At 36.9% G+C, this 15235-nt stretch overlaps 1 protein-coding gene across 2 annotated transcripts in view; it reads left to right on the top strand.

The window, feature by feature from the left end:
* The window catches only part of LOC136858652 (heterogeneous nuclear ribonucleoprotein 27C), a 251789-nt gene that overhangs the window by 189715 nt on the left and 46839 nt on the right, over nt 1–15235 (top strand). For both annotated transcript variants that reach the window (XM_067138366.2, XM_067138367.2), the window contains one exon: nt 1689–1779. In XM_067138366.2, coding sequence (XP_066994467.1) covers nt 1689–1779 — 91 coding nt within the window. The remainder of the gene's footprint in view (nt 1–1688; nt 1780–15235) is intronic.

Genomic DNA, 15235 nt, shown 5'->3' on the forward strand with positions numbered 1-15235 from the left:
ATGATAGAATAGGTTATAAATACCTACCTTCATCATTAACATGAAGTTCGAAATCAGGGTCATCCACCTCTTCTTCTTCTGAATACTGTCATAAGTCATTTCTTAAATCTCTAAAATTCCACTTTCATTCAATGATCCAATCAAGATAGCGGAAACAAAACAGTCTAAACACTTCGCACGATGTATACGAAACTCTGAAAGTGCGCGCCTTGAGCAGTGAAAGCAAGGCTGGAAGCATGGAGTATGTGAACTTGAGCAAAAATAAGCTGCTATAATTACGAGTCAACGACGACAGAGGACATGAACGCACGGTATAACTGTTATACAAGATCTTAAATGTGGTATGTATAGTTTCCGCTTTATTCTCGTCCTGGCTGTGTTGACAATATAAGAAATACGCGGGCCCGAGTTAGCGTCGGGCGCGGTCAGTCTGCGCTGTCACCCCACCACAATACACACCCGGGCTCGGTCTCCCATGTGTTAAAGATAAGGGGTATAAAAGTAACTCAGGCCACAGAATTGGTTGCAATGTTTAGTAAATTCAAAAGCTTGCAGACCGAATGCTGAAAGGCATAATGATCTAGAATGTTGATGTATATGTACAGTATTTACTTACTTCTTGCTGCTATTTGTGGAGAATCATCCATTGTTAATATGGAGATTGTTGAAAACTGACAATAAAAATTACCTTCAATCGTGATGGGTATTATCCGGGCAATATTTTGAATGTGTCTGAAACTGGATTATTTTTCTGTGCTTTACTCGACAAGACTGTTTCAAAGGAAATCATTGTAATGGTGAAAATGTGTTGTAAGAACATCTTCGTTTTTCTTCTCCTTCCCTTGGATTGACGGGAGAATTGTTTTGTCTCCATTCTCACACTCCGTTTGAATATCTGAATCAATTTTCATGTAAATTTTTGCTTCTCCGTTGTAGGCTGCTGCATTAATTAACTGTTGTGTTTCTTGGTGCTGTCAGAAATACCCGATTCTATTTCGGGATGTCCACTACTAGCAGGAATCCCCGCTTTCAGAAAGCTGTTGCAAACTGCAGAAGCTGTAATTTTTTCCATGCATCGGTTATCCACGAAATTGCTTGGAAAATATTCAGTCCCCTATATCAGTGTTTGAAGTGTTACTTGATTACAGTTAGGAAATGGGCTTCATCACAAAAACTGTCTGTACATAAGCATGAAGTTTGATCACTCCTCGGTCAAGTGGTTGAGAGACTGATGTTACATTTGGTGGGAAGAAGACTATGTTCACATTTTGCAACTTAATTGTATCAGGATGTGATGCTGCATTGTGAAGATATGATAACACTTTCTGCTCCTGGTGCATCTTTTTGCTGTCCTGTTGTCCTAGCCCAAGTCGTTCCTACTTTGAATGTGTATAGTCAAGTTCTAATGCAGTTCTATCACTTGTTCACTGGGACTTTGAATGAATTTCACAAATGTTTTAAATAGGATAGTCACCAGATGGTATACCTAATATTTTCAGTAACCAAGCAGAGAAACAAATGAGGTTTACTAGGCACCTTTAAAAAAAAACACCTTTTGATAGAGGCCAGTTTGTTGATGGGTTCAGTGAAGGGTTTTCAACGGAAATGTTGTGTTTTTAAGTTCTTCTCTTCTTTCTATTAAGCACTCTTTTTGGATGAATAATCTCTGGATCATGATTGTGTTGCAGGATTCTACAAGTTATGGAGGCACCCGAAGTTACGGTGGAGACAGTGGGGCTCAATCATCAGGAGGCTACTCAGGCCATCCACCCGTTCCAGGTGGGAAGCCATTTGACTTTAAAGAGTGGCCCTCATCGTGACACTCTGGGCTGAAATTTGTGGTGTCATCTCGGTGAGATTGTGTTGTATGGGCCATGGGCGCTGACTCACTCGCATTATGGGAACGAGGGACTTTTTATTGTATTGGAATATATATGAAATTATATACATATTTCTCCTTAATGTTAAAGAATGTGACCGAAGGTCATGCCGATTCTAGTATGAGGAATTTATAGCTCACAGAGGCTACAGTCTGGCTTAAAATACAGAATGTGAGCAGGGGTATATGTTTTTGTTGACATGTTTTTGGTTATTGGACTGTTACTTCGTCACTATTTGCTATAGTATTTTGTCCAAGACAGGATACAGTGTAGCTTCGGTAAGTGCTTGTGTATACTGCATTATTCTACAAGTGTGTTCGAGAAACTGTTTACTATTAGTAATTTTCTATCATAATTTAAGAGATCATGTGTGTAGTTCTTTCCTAGACACATGTTAAAGATATGTGCAGCAGGGATAAGTCATTAAGTTCAATGGTGCTCTGAAATAAGGAAATGTATTGTAAGCATTGTCTTAGGAAGTTAATTTTCCAAGTACAACATAGTAATATTTCGATATATTAAGTAGGAATATACTTGAGAAGGATACGCTTGTACAGTCCAGTTTATAATGAACCTATCTAATATTGGGGCTATCTATACCTAGGTAATTATACTTAATGAAGTTAAGACCGGAGTTCACCTCCACACTGCAAGTTATGTTTATTTTAATTCCTAGTTATTTATTACTGCACATATTTCCGTTAAATTAATCTCCTTATTTTATAAATAACTTTCCATCGATTTCCCATGCACTTTCAGTATTTGCTAGAATTCTTTAGATTAATTTTAATATGCAATTGTGATATTTAATGTTAAAAGCATAATACACTGGTATGCTGTTAAATATATTTTTTGTAAATTATTTGTTTTTATTTTTAAATGATTATGAAACTACTTCGAAGTGTGTAAAGTGAAAAACTTTTAACATTATTTAACTTGCAAAAGACTGGTTTGCGATATATTATATATTTAATACTAGTATAAAGACTTTTTTTACTTTGTTCTACTGTGGGCTGCTCAAAAAGTTTCTTCAAAATCATTGTACATATATTTTAAGGTATAAACATAAGATTACGTTTAGATATAAGAGTACAATATACCATACAATGTATATTTTAATTTGTTATTGGGTTCTAAGAATCTATGGTCAGTTTACATGTAGTTGTACATTGTACCATGTTAAAATGTAACTATTTTAAATTGCAAGTGCCCTTTCATAAATTTCTCACAACTGACTATAATAGTACAAGTTTATACAGCAGTTGTGACCACTAGTAGTAGCATTGTAAGAAACATTAGATTCGATAGGAAAGCAGAGTGATGGTTATCACTCAACTACTGCGTAAGAATAAGTCTGAAAAATAGTTCCATTACTAAGTAAAAACTTCTGTGTTCCTGTAAGTTGATACCCTTGCTTGCTATTCGAGTGCAGACTGAAGCCTTCTGTTTTTTCATAAACAGCTATATTTTTCCGTAGTCATGAATATATTTCTGATTATAAGAGTATAACATGTTTTGAGAACTGGACTTATATAGTTACTGGGTCAGGGAATGTTATGCAATTTGTTATTAAAATCATGTACATTTCTGAAGCACCTTTTGATATTGCATGACTGAATGCAGTTTTACTAAATTACAAAATTTTAAGATCATAATTTGTAGTATTTAGCAAAAAGCAAAACTATTGAAGTTTCAATTTGATATTATTAAGAGTAGTTTAAAGAAAGGCACATTTGCCAAATAAGTTTTGGCACTCTTGCTGCTCAGTTTCTCTTGGAAGGACATTATAATGCTCGTAAATAACATTACTTCTTTTTGCCGGATTTTTTAAGTTCCCACTAATATGCCTTCAGTATATTGTCGGTAGTAGTAGTTGAGCTGAAAGAACATATTTGATAATTTAATTGTGGAGTGAATTATGGCCAGTCGAGTATGTTGATATAATGAAAGGGAAAGCAGATTTTTATCATCACACGAGAGTTGACATGAGTTTGCAACTGTAAGAAATTTGGGTAGGTAACTGGTGGCAGCTTATGACCACTACAATATTGGCAGCATAAACTACTGTGACAGTGAAATGTTGGTGGCATTGTTAATTTGGTTTCATTTTTTAGTTGAGAACTGCTTTTTAACCCACGCTGGGTGGTATTAAAGGACACCATACTTCACTGGTCGATGTCCAGTGAAGTGCACCAATTTTTGTTTTAAATATTCCTCCCTTTTTAGAGTTATGCTGAGATGTACGAACAGTTTAATCTTCGGCAAAACTTAATATTTCAAGGTTAATATTGGTATTGCACCTTCCTCCCTCCCCCCCATACAAAAAAAATCATGTATCTGGTTGCGACCCATTATGGTTTTACTGATTAAAGTAACTTTTAAAACTGTTTCAAGTAAAATACGTTCCTGCTTGTAACTCTTCATTGTCCCTTCAGTTACTGTGTAGTTTGAACATTTAACAGATGTATGTAAATTTCTACAAGTGCAATCTTAATTACAAGATCTGCATATTTGTAAGCAAAAGTATGAATGTTGTGTTGATCGTTGTGAGAAACCTTAAGCACTGTATGTAAATGATCTTTCAAACTGCCAGGATAATTTACAGTTATGCAGTTAATGGATTTGGAAAGTCCATCAACAGGAATTCTCAGTGTATAATATCGCCTAGATTGTGTGTGTTTCAGTTTAGTCTCTGAAAACTGAAGTTTTCATGGGAATTATAGTAAAGATCATTTAAACAGAGAGGTATGTTCCTGTTGCTTAGCTGCAGTGAATTTGAAGAGTTTTTACTGCATTAGGATCCTCGATGGATTTACATTGACTGTGTTTGTTGGTGAGCACTTTATGGAAGGAGAAACTTTACATTGCTGTTTTCCCTTTTGTTATATCATTGAACTAAATTGTTTAAAATTCACTGGCACACTAAAGTCTTTATTTTTGGAGTACAATTATGATTATGAAGGAAATCAGTTTTCTTGTGTTACTAACTGGAAAGTCGTTAAATTTTGTAATCTTTGAGATGAATAGTTTTTTTGTAGGTTTGTGCTCAGCTTTTTCTAGGAACAGAACATATTGATCCATGAGCACCTGTCAGACTTCCTGTGCGTTTATTTATTTTGTAATGCAGTTGCAAAACCATTTGAGGAGGAAGTTAATGATCTCTGAGGAATGTCAGCGCCTATGTGTTTTTAGTTAAATTGTGCTTCATTATGAAAGTAAAACTTTTAGATAATGCATATGATTTTTTAAACAAACAAATATCATATTGGGATAGACAAAGCTTTGCTTTCTTTTTACATTCTTGACTGATGTACATAATTAGGGTTATGTCAATGCGAAGGTTATTATTAATTATTTGGTTACTTCGACTTGTCCCTTGTTTTAGTATTAATGATAATTGTATGAGTGAGATAAGTATATAACTATTACATAAATCTTACAAGATTTTAAAACTTTTCACATGCAGATATTTGAAAAATTTATATATGCAGATTTTTAACGTTCATTAATGGGTTCTTGATGAAAATCTGATATAGGCAATTGTAAGTGACTTAAGTTACAGATTTATCACTGTAAGACGTACCTCTTAGTAAGAATCATTGAACAGTGCTATAATTTGCATGCACAGTACAATCATGTCGAAGGCTTAATTTTTGAAAAAGTAATTTACAATCTGCTCTATTGTACGTAATGTATTTTGCTAACTGGCATTTCACTCTTCGCACAATCATTTTGTTTTAATTTATGTTCTAATTCCATTTTTTATTTGTATTGTACTCAAGTTCAAAAGATTTCTCTGTAGAGCTTTTTCAGAAAGTAAAATTAGCTAAAGTTTTACAAAATCTAGCAAGTGCTTTTTATTTCTTCCTCCTCCATTTTCTTTGCATGATTTCAGGCGGCTTTATGTATGTATATATACAAACAAAAAACAACATTGCGAGTACATTAGGCCCCCATGCATAGAGCGTTAAGAGAAAGACATTGCATGCAAATGGACAAGTTTAAGTAACTAGATAATGTAATAATAATCAAAGTTTGATAATTGTGTATTTTTTCTTTTTTGTTAATTGAAATTTCATTATTTTAGGGAAATGCACAAATTTCAGCCAGTTTGATCTTTTGAGGTTCCACTAAATACCATACTCTCTTGCAGGAGAAATTTCTTTAGATTGCTTTGTTGATATTACAGGGGCCTAATATTGTACTTGCAGTGTATTGTTTTTTAAGGATATATCTTCTTGATATTTTATCAAGTATTCCTTAGCCGCTCTGTAATTATCCTTCTGTGATTTACTTAGCAATCCTACTTTATAGGGTATATCGGTTCCATTTGGCATCTTTGGTGTTACGACATCAAAGCTATTAAAAAAGTAGTTACAACTATTATAGTTGTTGCCTTTAGTTGTCAGTTGTAGTTTCTGGATTACAAGGTTTAGAGACATAATTTAGGCCCAGTTTTACGGTGTTCAAGAATTTCAATTGGTATTGTATTGATGACCTTGTCACTCAGTTTCTTAAAAGTGAATTTCAGTCCTCTTATCTCTGAGGACAATTTCTGCTCAAGGAAATTCTGTTTCATAATTTGGAAATGTTGGATCAATGATAGTGCAGTGGAAGCAAAAGGTTTGTTTCCATTGGTGGGAAGTGTGCGGAAATACATACTTACCGATTCGAACATAGACACATTGTCTATCAAGGCTAAACGAGTCGACGTCAAAGTTTCATTTGCTTGTCTACACATTGTTGAACTGGGCCAGACTTTCATCTCTTGGAAATTATTAGTGCGGACTGTTACTGATATTTTAATTTTTTTTTTAAAGTTTATCTCGCACACACATTCTCTCTCTCTCTCTCTCTCTCTCTCTCTCTCTCTCTCCCCCCCCAACCCCTCCATGTTTTTTGTTCCAGCCCAGCAAGTTCACGTTTTACTATGTGTAATGAAATTTTGGTTATGGGTAGGAAGCCCATCTGTCACCTTACTACAGCAATTCAGTTAGTTTACTCTTATTCTTTTCTCAACTTCGGAGAGTAATAATAGAAATTATTAGAGGTCCTCCTATTCAATACGAAGACATTTATTAATGTGAATTGATCACATGTCGTTCACATGAGGTACTGGTTTCGGCACTTAACTTGTGCCATCATCAGCCGAGTCAAATCAGGCAAACACAAACAACTTTAAAACACACTGTAACACCTGCATAGATGAATATTAAATAAAATATTGTACGTGATGATATTGCACTTTTGTATACAATCCTTTTAAAAATGACGACTCCATTGTTTTATACGCAGGATGGTTTGTCCAGCTTGTATATGTCGTTAGTTCTTTAATCTTGTTGAAACTATGCTGCCGAGTTTTAATGTCACGTAAAGTTGAAGTGAGAATTAATTCTTTGGATCTAACCAAGTGTATCTCATGCAAATTTATTTTTTTGGAACCAAACCAAAGATCAAACAAAGCCTCAACTTTACATGACATTAAAACTCTGCAGCGTAGTTTCAACATGATTAAAGAACTAAAGACATACCGTATTTCACGGCATAATCGTCGCCACCGCGTAATCGTCACATCCTTTATTTTCAATACAAAAATCGGACTTTAAACCTTTAATTACATAATTGTCGCATGTCCAAATTTTGTTCACTAATCTGGTTAAAAGGTAAATGGAACTGCAACGTAAGTTGCACATGAATGCGCAATTTAAATACGTGTATGGGCAATTTGGCAACACAGTCACGTTTGCGACATGTTGCATAACGTATAAATAAATAATACCGGTATATGTACGAAGCATGGCTTACCGGTAGACTATCGGCAGTTTGACAACGTGGTCGCGAGACAGTGTACTATTTATTCACCACCTACATATTATGCTTACCGGCAGGCTATCGGCAGTTCGACAAAGTTGTCGCGAGACAGTGTACTATTTATTCACCCCCTACATATTATGAGTTCCCATTTGAAATACGTAAGGCTGTAAGTTATCGCTTATCGGCAACGTCGCCAGGAAATACCGGCTAGGTAGGTTGAATGGACCTCGAACCAGCCCTCAGATACAGGTAAAATTCCCTGACCCGGCCGTGAATTGAACCCGAGGCCTCCGTGTAAGAGGCAAGCACGCTACCCCTACACCATGGGGCCGGCTCCTGTGTTATTACGCACGAAGTGAAATCCAAGACGATAACGCAGATTTCCACGGAATTATTCAGCCGAATTATTTACGATGTCTCAGTTGTCATCGCTAGACTCTTATCTTACTACTACGTCATAAGTGTCCGGGCATGGGATGAAAACTTTTATCCAAGCAGTCAAGATAATTATTATCCAATGCTATTAAAGTTTTATTTTATAAACTCGTCAGTAATGTAATGTAAAATCATCAATAACTGGGAAGAAATATTAACCTAATTACCGTATGTTTAAAAGAAATTGAAAAAAATGAATGTATGTTACTGACGTCTCGGAATACAATCAGCTATACAGTAGATCTACACCGCGCTAGCTAGAGCTCCGGTTTGCGAGCTTTGCGCAAGCGCAGTAGTGTGTCGCAACCAACGAGCTAAACGGATACAATTGTTGCATGCTTCCTTGCTGCCTAACAGTATTGGCTGCTCTGGAATGGACAGATCACAGATGCATTTATTTGTTTCAGATATACGTGATTACTGTAGACATGTGTGTGTGAGAATTTAAGTTTTTAATTTGTGTTTTGGGTGTTTGCAGAAATAATTTGTTTTAATAGTGAACAATTACGGAAAGTCATTTATATCGCAAAACATTAACGTGTGAAGCATTTATAAGCGATTATGGATAAATATAGAAACTATTCTGCGGGCTTCAAGCTAAGCGTAATTGCCTTCGCTGAACAGCACGGGAACAGAGCTGCAGAAAGAAAATTTTCTGTGAGTGAAAAGTTGGTGCGTGACTGGCGGAAAGTAAAAAACAAGCTAAAAAGCACAAACCCTTCTAGACGCGCGTTTAGAGGTCCTAAAACAGGGAAGTTTCCTATAATTGACGAAGAAGTGTTTAGGTACGTCAGTGAAATACGTAACAATGGCTGCAGTGTATCATATGAAATGTTACAAATTAAGGGACAGGAGGTAGCGTGCAAACACAACATACCGGTAACTCAGTTTAAGGCGACTCGTGGGTGGATTAAGGGGTTCATGCGACGACACAAACTGTCAGTGCGAAGGAGAACAACACTAAGCCAAAAGTTGCCTGCTGATTACACGGACAAGATTGTAAATTTTCACCGATTTGTCATACGTTTGCGCAAGGAAACTTCGTACTTGCTTTCTCATACCGATCAGACTCCAATCTTTTTTGATACGCCTCGCAACAGCACTATTGAGCTAAAAGGATCACGGAGTGTATTAATAAAAGCCAGCGGTAGTGAGAAATAGCGATGCACGGCAATGCTAGCCATTACAGCTGACGGGAGAAAGTTGCCGCCTTACATCATTTTCAAGAGGCGATGCCTAAGAATATACAGTTTCCCCGTGGAATTCATGTACGAGTGCAACCAAAGGGTTGGATGGACGTAAAACTCATGCTGGACTGGGTTAAAACTGTGTGGAATAGAAGACCTGGTGCACTACTAAAACAACCAGCTCTGCTTGTTTTAGATAGTTTCCGAGGTCACCTCGTGAACGAAGTGATGCGAATTCTCACTACAAATAAGGCACGACAGATAGTCATTCCTGGTGGCCTAACCTCTGCTTTGCAGCCACTAGACGTATGTGTTAATAAATCCTTTAAAGACCACTTACGTCGATTTTACGAGTGGATGATGAGCGGCGATCAGCAATTGACGCCCGCCGGAAATATCAGGCGTCCACCCTTGGACTTGTTATGCTCGTGGGTGAAGAAGAGTTGGGATCTTATACCACCTGAACTAGTCTCCAAGAGCTTCAAAAGGACTGGGATTTCGAATGCACTAGACGGTTCCGAAGATGACGCAGTGTGGCAGGGAGACGAAGAATCTGATACTAGTATTAACAGAGGCGAGGACGGCGCATCAATAGCGAAACCTGCGATAGCGACACCGAAGATTTGGAATAAATTGCGTACCGGTAAGTCCGCATTTCACAACAAAGCGATAATTTTTTGCAAGTGTAATATTTTAACTTTAATACTCAAATTAATGACAAATTAACTTAATACGTTCATTTTTATTTTCAGGTTGGAAAAACGTTCGCCGAATTGTTGCGAAAAATTATGAATTTTGTTTTAGACTATTTTAATTATTTTGATGTATAAACGCGAGTATTACGTGCATCTTAAATTTGTATCAAATACAGTTTAGATTTTTTGAGTAATACAAATACTGGTACTAAATATTCATCGTATAATGGTCGCACCCTACAATTTTTTTTCGAAAATTTTGGTATAAAAAGTGCGACGATTATGCCGTGAAATACGGTAATACAAGCTGGGCAGACCACCATGTGTATAAAAGAACGGAGTCATCATTTTTAAAAAGATTTTATCCTAAAGTGCAATATCACGTACCATATTTTATTTAATATTCATCTATGCAGGTGTTACAGTGTGTTTTAAAGTTGTTTGTGTTTGCCTGATTTGACTCGGCTGATGATGGCACAAGTGCCAAAACTAGTACCTCCTGTGATCAATTCACATTAATAAATGTCTTTGTATTGAATAAGAGGACCCCTAATAATTTCAATTATTGTAATCCCACTTCAATACAGATCATGAAATTTCTAAATATCAGCTTTGGAGTGGCCTGTGCTCTTATGATTTGATCCAGGAATTCAACATTTTCTGCTTTTACCCTACAGTCTCATTTTATGGTTCGCTAGATACACAAATACAGTAGAACCTCGATGCATTGTTCCCGGAACTGTGGTTTTCCTGTATCCATCGTTCAATTTATTTAGTCCCGAAAATGTTCCATATAATTTATTTAGTCCCCAGAATGTTCCATATGTCATATGATCATCAATGTCCCACTCCAGTTGCCCAGGTATAGTCAACAAGCCTCCTCCACTCTTTTCTGTCCTTCCACTTTTCCTGATCCATTACTTCTGCCACATCTAATCCAGAATGTCCTTCCAAGTCGGATCCATCCACCTTCTTCTCGGTCCTCCAACTGGTCTCTTTCCTTTAACCTCTCTTTCCAATTCCCTTCTTGTTACCTGTTCTTTTCCCATTCTTTTTACATGTTCAAACCATCTTGGTCTTGGTTTCTGTATGTTCTGTACTAATGGTTCTATACAGTAGAACCTCGATAATTCGAAATCGGTTAATTCAAAATCCCACGTAATTCGAAGAAGCTCTTGTTCCCGGAAACATGAGATACAGTACAAGAAAAGTGCCATGGCGGGAAATTGTACAAGGTTAGAGTCATAGGAAAGTTTGATTTTAAGGGCATCGGGTACTTTCTGTGTAAATACAAGGCATCTAAAATGCATACAGTATAGTACTCCAATGAAGAAAGCACTTAGATTTCTCCTCGTCTTTGAATCGTGCTTTTTTTTTCTTTCTTTCGATGCGTGAGGTGATATTTGCCAGTGAGATATGAAAGTGCATTATTTGAATACTGTAAATGCACCTTTTTGGATACATTTTGGAAATAGTTCTTTTTTCATGGCATTTGAAAGGTATAAACTGTGAATCAAGGTTAACTGCATGCAGTAACGGGCCTTAGAATATTTCGTAACGCGGCAAGGGTTGGTACTTCTGAATTGCGAATTGGCGGTTAATTCGAAATCACGTAATTCGAAGTCCGATTTTGAGTCCCAACGACTTTGAATGAAGGAGGTTTTACTGTATTTAGCTCTTCTCTGATTTCAATATTTTAAATTCTATCTCTTGTCTTTTTAATCAATGTTCTTAAAAATTACATTTCTGCTGCTTGGATCTTACCATCTTGTCTCTGATTAATTACCAGTGCTTCTAGTCCGTATGTTACAACTGGTATTAAATACTGTTTATGTAATGTTAATTTCGTTCTCTTGGGTACTTTGTCATCCCATAAAAGCTCTGACTTGATAAAATGTTGTACCTTTACTTAGTCTCTTATTAATTTCAGGGTTGATTTCATGATAATTAATGTTATTTCAGTTAAATCAAATTTTCCTATTCATCAAATTTTAAATTGATACTTTCAAAAGTGTTCTACATTCTCTAACTGTTCTAAGTCTATGTTCACTTGGCTTCTCTTTTTCTCTTTCCCATATTGCATGACTACAGTTTCCTTTTTACTAATTACCATTCTCAACTCCTTCAGATTTTCATTCCAAATGTGCAGTCACTTTAGTACTTCAGTTTCTCCCTTCCTCAAATCACCACCTCATGTGCAAATACCAAAGCATTCACTTCATCACTACCCGATACTCACTCTGTTTTACACGTTTTATGATTTCATCCATCAATGTAATAAACAATAATGGCGACGGTGCACTTCCTTGTTTGAGATTTTTTGTATAATATGTCTGTCACCACATTTTTATCTTATTAATTAATAATTTTGGTACATTCCTTTTCAGTAGGCATTCCTAAACAGGTTTTCTCTTAACTGTATCATAAGCTTTTTCCAAATTCAAAAATGCAATGATGATTTCCTTGTTCCTTTCCAGATGTTTGTCCAATATCGTTTGCACTGTAAATATCAAGTCTGTTGTTGATCTATTCGGTCTATAGCCTTATTGTTCTTCCTCTGTGTATCTGTTATATCCCTCAGTCTTTTGTGTATGACTTTCTCCATTATTCGCTAGCTTTTTATGGGAAGAAGCGGTTGGCCGAGAGAATGGGGCGTAAAGGCACATTAAGTTTGCCAGATCGCAGTTTATTACATGAAGGCAACCCATTGCATTACTTTGATACACAATTTTTCAAACAGCACAGAGATGTCCCATTTCAAATAAACAATTTACTGAAATACTATAAGCACATGTGCCTAGCACAATTTACTAGTTAACATGCTATTCACTAGTAATGGGTCCTAGCCCTAAAAGTATAAGACATTGCGTTTCTCAAAAACACCAAACTGTAGGGTCTCTTCGTATCCCAGATTTCTGGGATAATACCAGATAGTTCTGGGTCATGCCAGAATAATCTTAAACTTAGCAATGCGGCGCAAATGCATATGCCTCCAAAGAAAAATTGATCACAACTAGAAATATAAATATCGTAATATTCGCGCAATTTACCAAAACATTCTGGTACTTTCACATACTTGGTAACTATACATTTACACAGATCCTTTAAACTTCTAAAAGGTAAGACTTTGCGCAAGATAAAATTTACAAACAACAATTAAAGGTGAAATACAAAGACTTCAAGGAGTATACAGGAACAAGAAACTTGCTGTAAAGAACATTATAAGGCAAGAAAAAGAGAAGAAATGGAATGAGTTTGCAGACAAACTGGAAGAGGGCAGTAGAGGAAATATGAAATTGCTATACAGAGTAGTGAAAAACAAGCGAAGGGATCAAGAGACCATAAATGCAATAGAACGTGATGGAACTCTGGCACAAGAAGAGGGAGAAATTAAACAAGAACTCAAGATCTATTTCGAAAAGCTGCAGAATGGAGATACAGAAAACATAACGGATAGAGGAGAGCTAAGTCGAGGAACCACAACTGGAGCCCCAATTACATGGCTTGAGGTTGAAAATGCGCTCAAGAGGATGAAGAAAGGAAAGACAGTGGGCATAGATGAACTAAGTGCAGATATGCTGAAAGCAGCGGGAATTCCAGGAATCCAATGGCTCTACAGACTGCTCAACAAGATATGGGAGGAAAATACTATTTCTGAGGACTGGAAGATGGACATAATTGTACCTCTGTTCAAGAAAGGAAGCCGACGAAAATGTACTAATTACCGTGGTATCACACTACTGTCTCATGTCCTGAAAATATTGGAAAAAATAAGACCAGAATCAGAGATATTGTTGAACCAATTTTGCAAGAAGAGCAGTATGTTTTCAGACCAGGAAGGTCAACTACAGACCTTATATTTGCAATTAGGATGCTAATGGAAAAATACTGGGAGAAGAACAAGCCTTTATTTCTAATATTTTTGGACATTGAGAAAGCATACGATAGTGTACCAAGGGAAAGAATTTCGCAATGCATGAAAGAACTTCAAGTGCAAGACAGCCTCATAGACAAAGTGAAAATGTTGTATAGTGGGAACAGAAGCTGTATTCAAGTAGGATGTGGTTTGTCGGACTGGTTTGAAACAAAGAGAGAAGTGCAGCAGGGCAGCTCGTTGTCACCACTTCTATTTATTATTGTAATGGATGTAGTAATGAAATCTATTAAAAGGAAAGAACATGGAGATATCAAAGCCTTCACATTTGCAGATGATGTTGCAATCTGGAGTGACTCAGAAGAGGAATTGGGAGAGAGAATACAAAGCTGGAATCCCAACTGGGTAGCGTTATATCAAATGACAACCTAGCAAAACATGAGGTGAACAGTCGAATCAATAAGGCAACACAATTTTACCACCAGGTAAGACACCTGCTGAAAACAAAAATGACATTGTACAGGTCGTATTATACACAAATTCTTACATACAGTCTCGAAACCACAACACTGACCAATAGAGATAATTACCAACTTCAGGCAGCTGAAATGAAATTCCTACGCACTATGATCCAGAAAACCAGGAAAGACAAGATTAGGAATGAGAAAATTAGAGAAGTAGGAATAGACGATTCTCTCCTCAGTAAGATTCAGATATCAAGACTGAAGTGGTTTGGTCACATGAAGAGGATGCCAGTAAACAGAACTGCAAGGAAGGAATTTGACAGAAAGGTAGAAGGAAGACGACCCGTGGGAAGGCCACGAAGGAAAGAGCGATGTACTGCTGAGAGGTCATGATTGGGACAAGTTGGTGGAGGAAGAATGGTACAAGGACAGGATGAGATGGAGGAGATTCATATACCACACCTGGGAAACTGGAGATGGTTTAGGAGGATGATGATGATGAATAATTAAAGGTGATCTGTCCATGTTCTAGAGACAACATAGTTAAGCAAAACACAGGTCGTAAGACCATAATATAAATCTAACATCTGTGCCATATTTAAGAGGGAAGCATACACGGGCCAAGAACCCTTTTAAAACTTATTAACTGGGGCTTTACCCCTACTCAATATATACATGGCTTAAAGATTGCAATCCGTTTCCTCAAATTCCTCCTATCGAGTTACACAAGGGGAAAATCTATGCCTTACCTCCACGTCTGACGAGTGCTTCGTTCGAGGCTGCGGCAGGACCAGCCCGCAAGTGTGAAAGCGAACGAGCTAATAAGCCAGAATGACAAGGTCAAGCGAGCGCTGCCATACCCGGAGTGGGGAAGGGCACGCGCAAG

This window comes from Anabrus simplex, chromosome 1, assembly GCF_040414725.1.
Source record: "Anabrus simplex isolate iqAnaSimp1 chromosome 1, ASM4041472v1, whole genome shotgun sequence".
NCBI classification, from domain to species: Eukaryota; Metazoa; Arthropoda; class Insecta; order Orthoptera; family Tettigoniidae; genus Anabrus; species Anabrus simplex.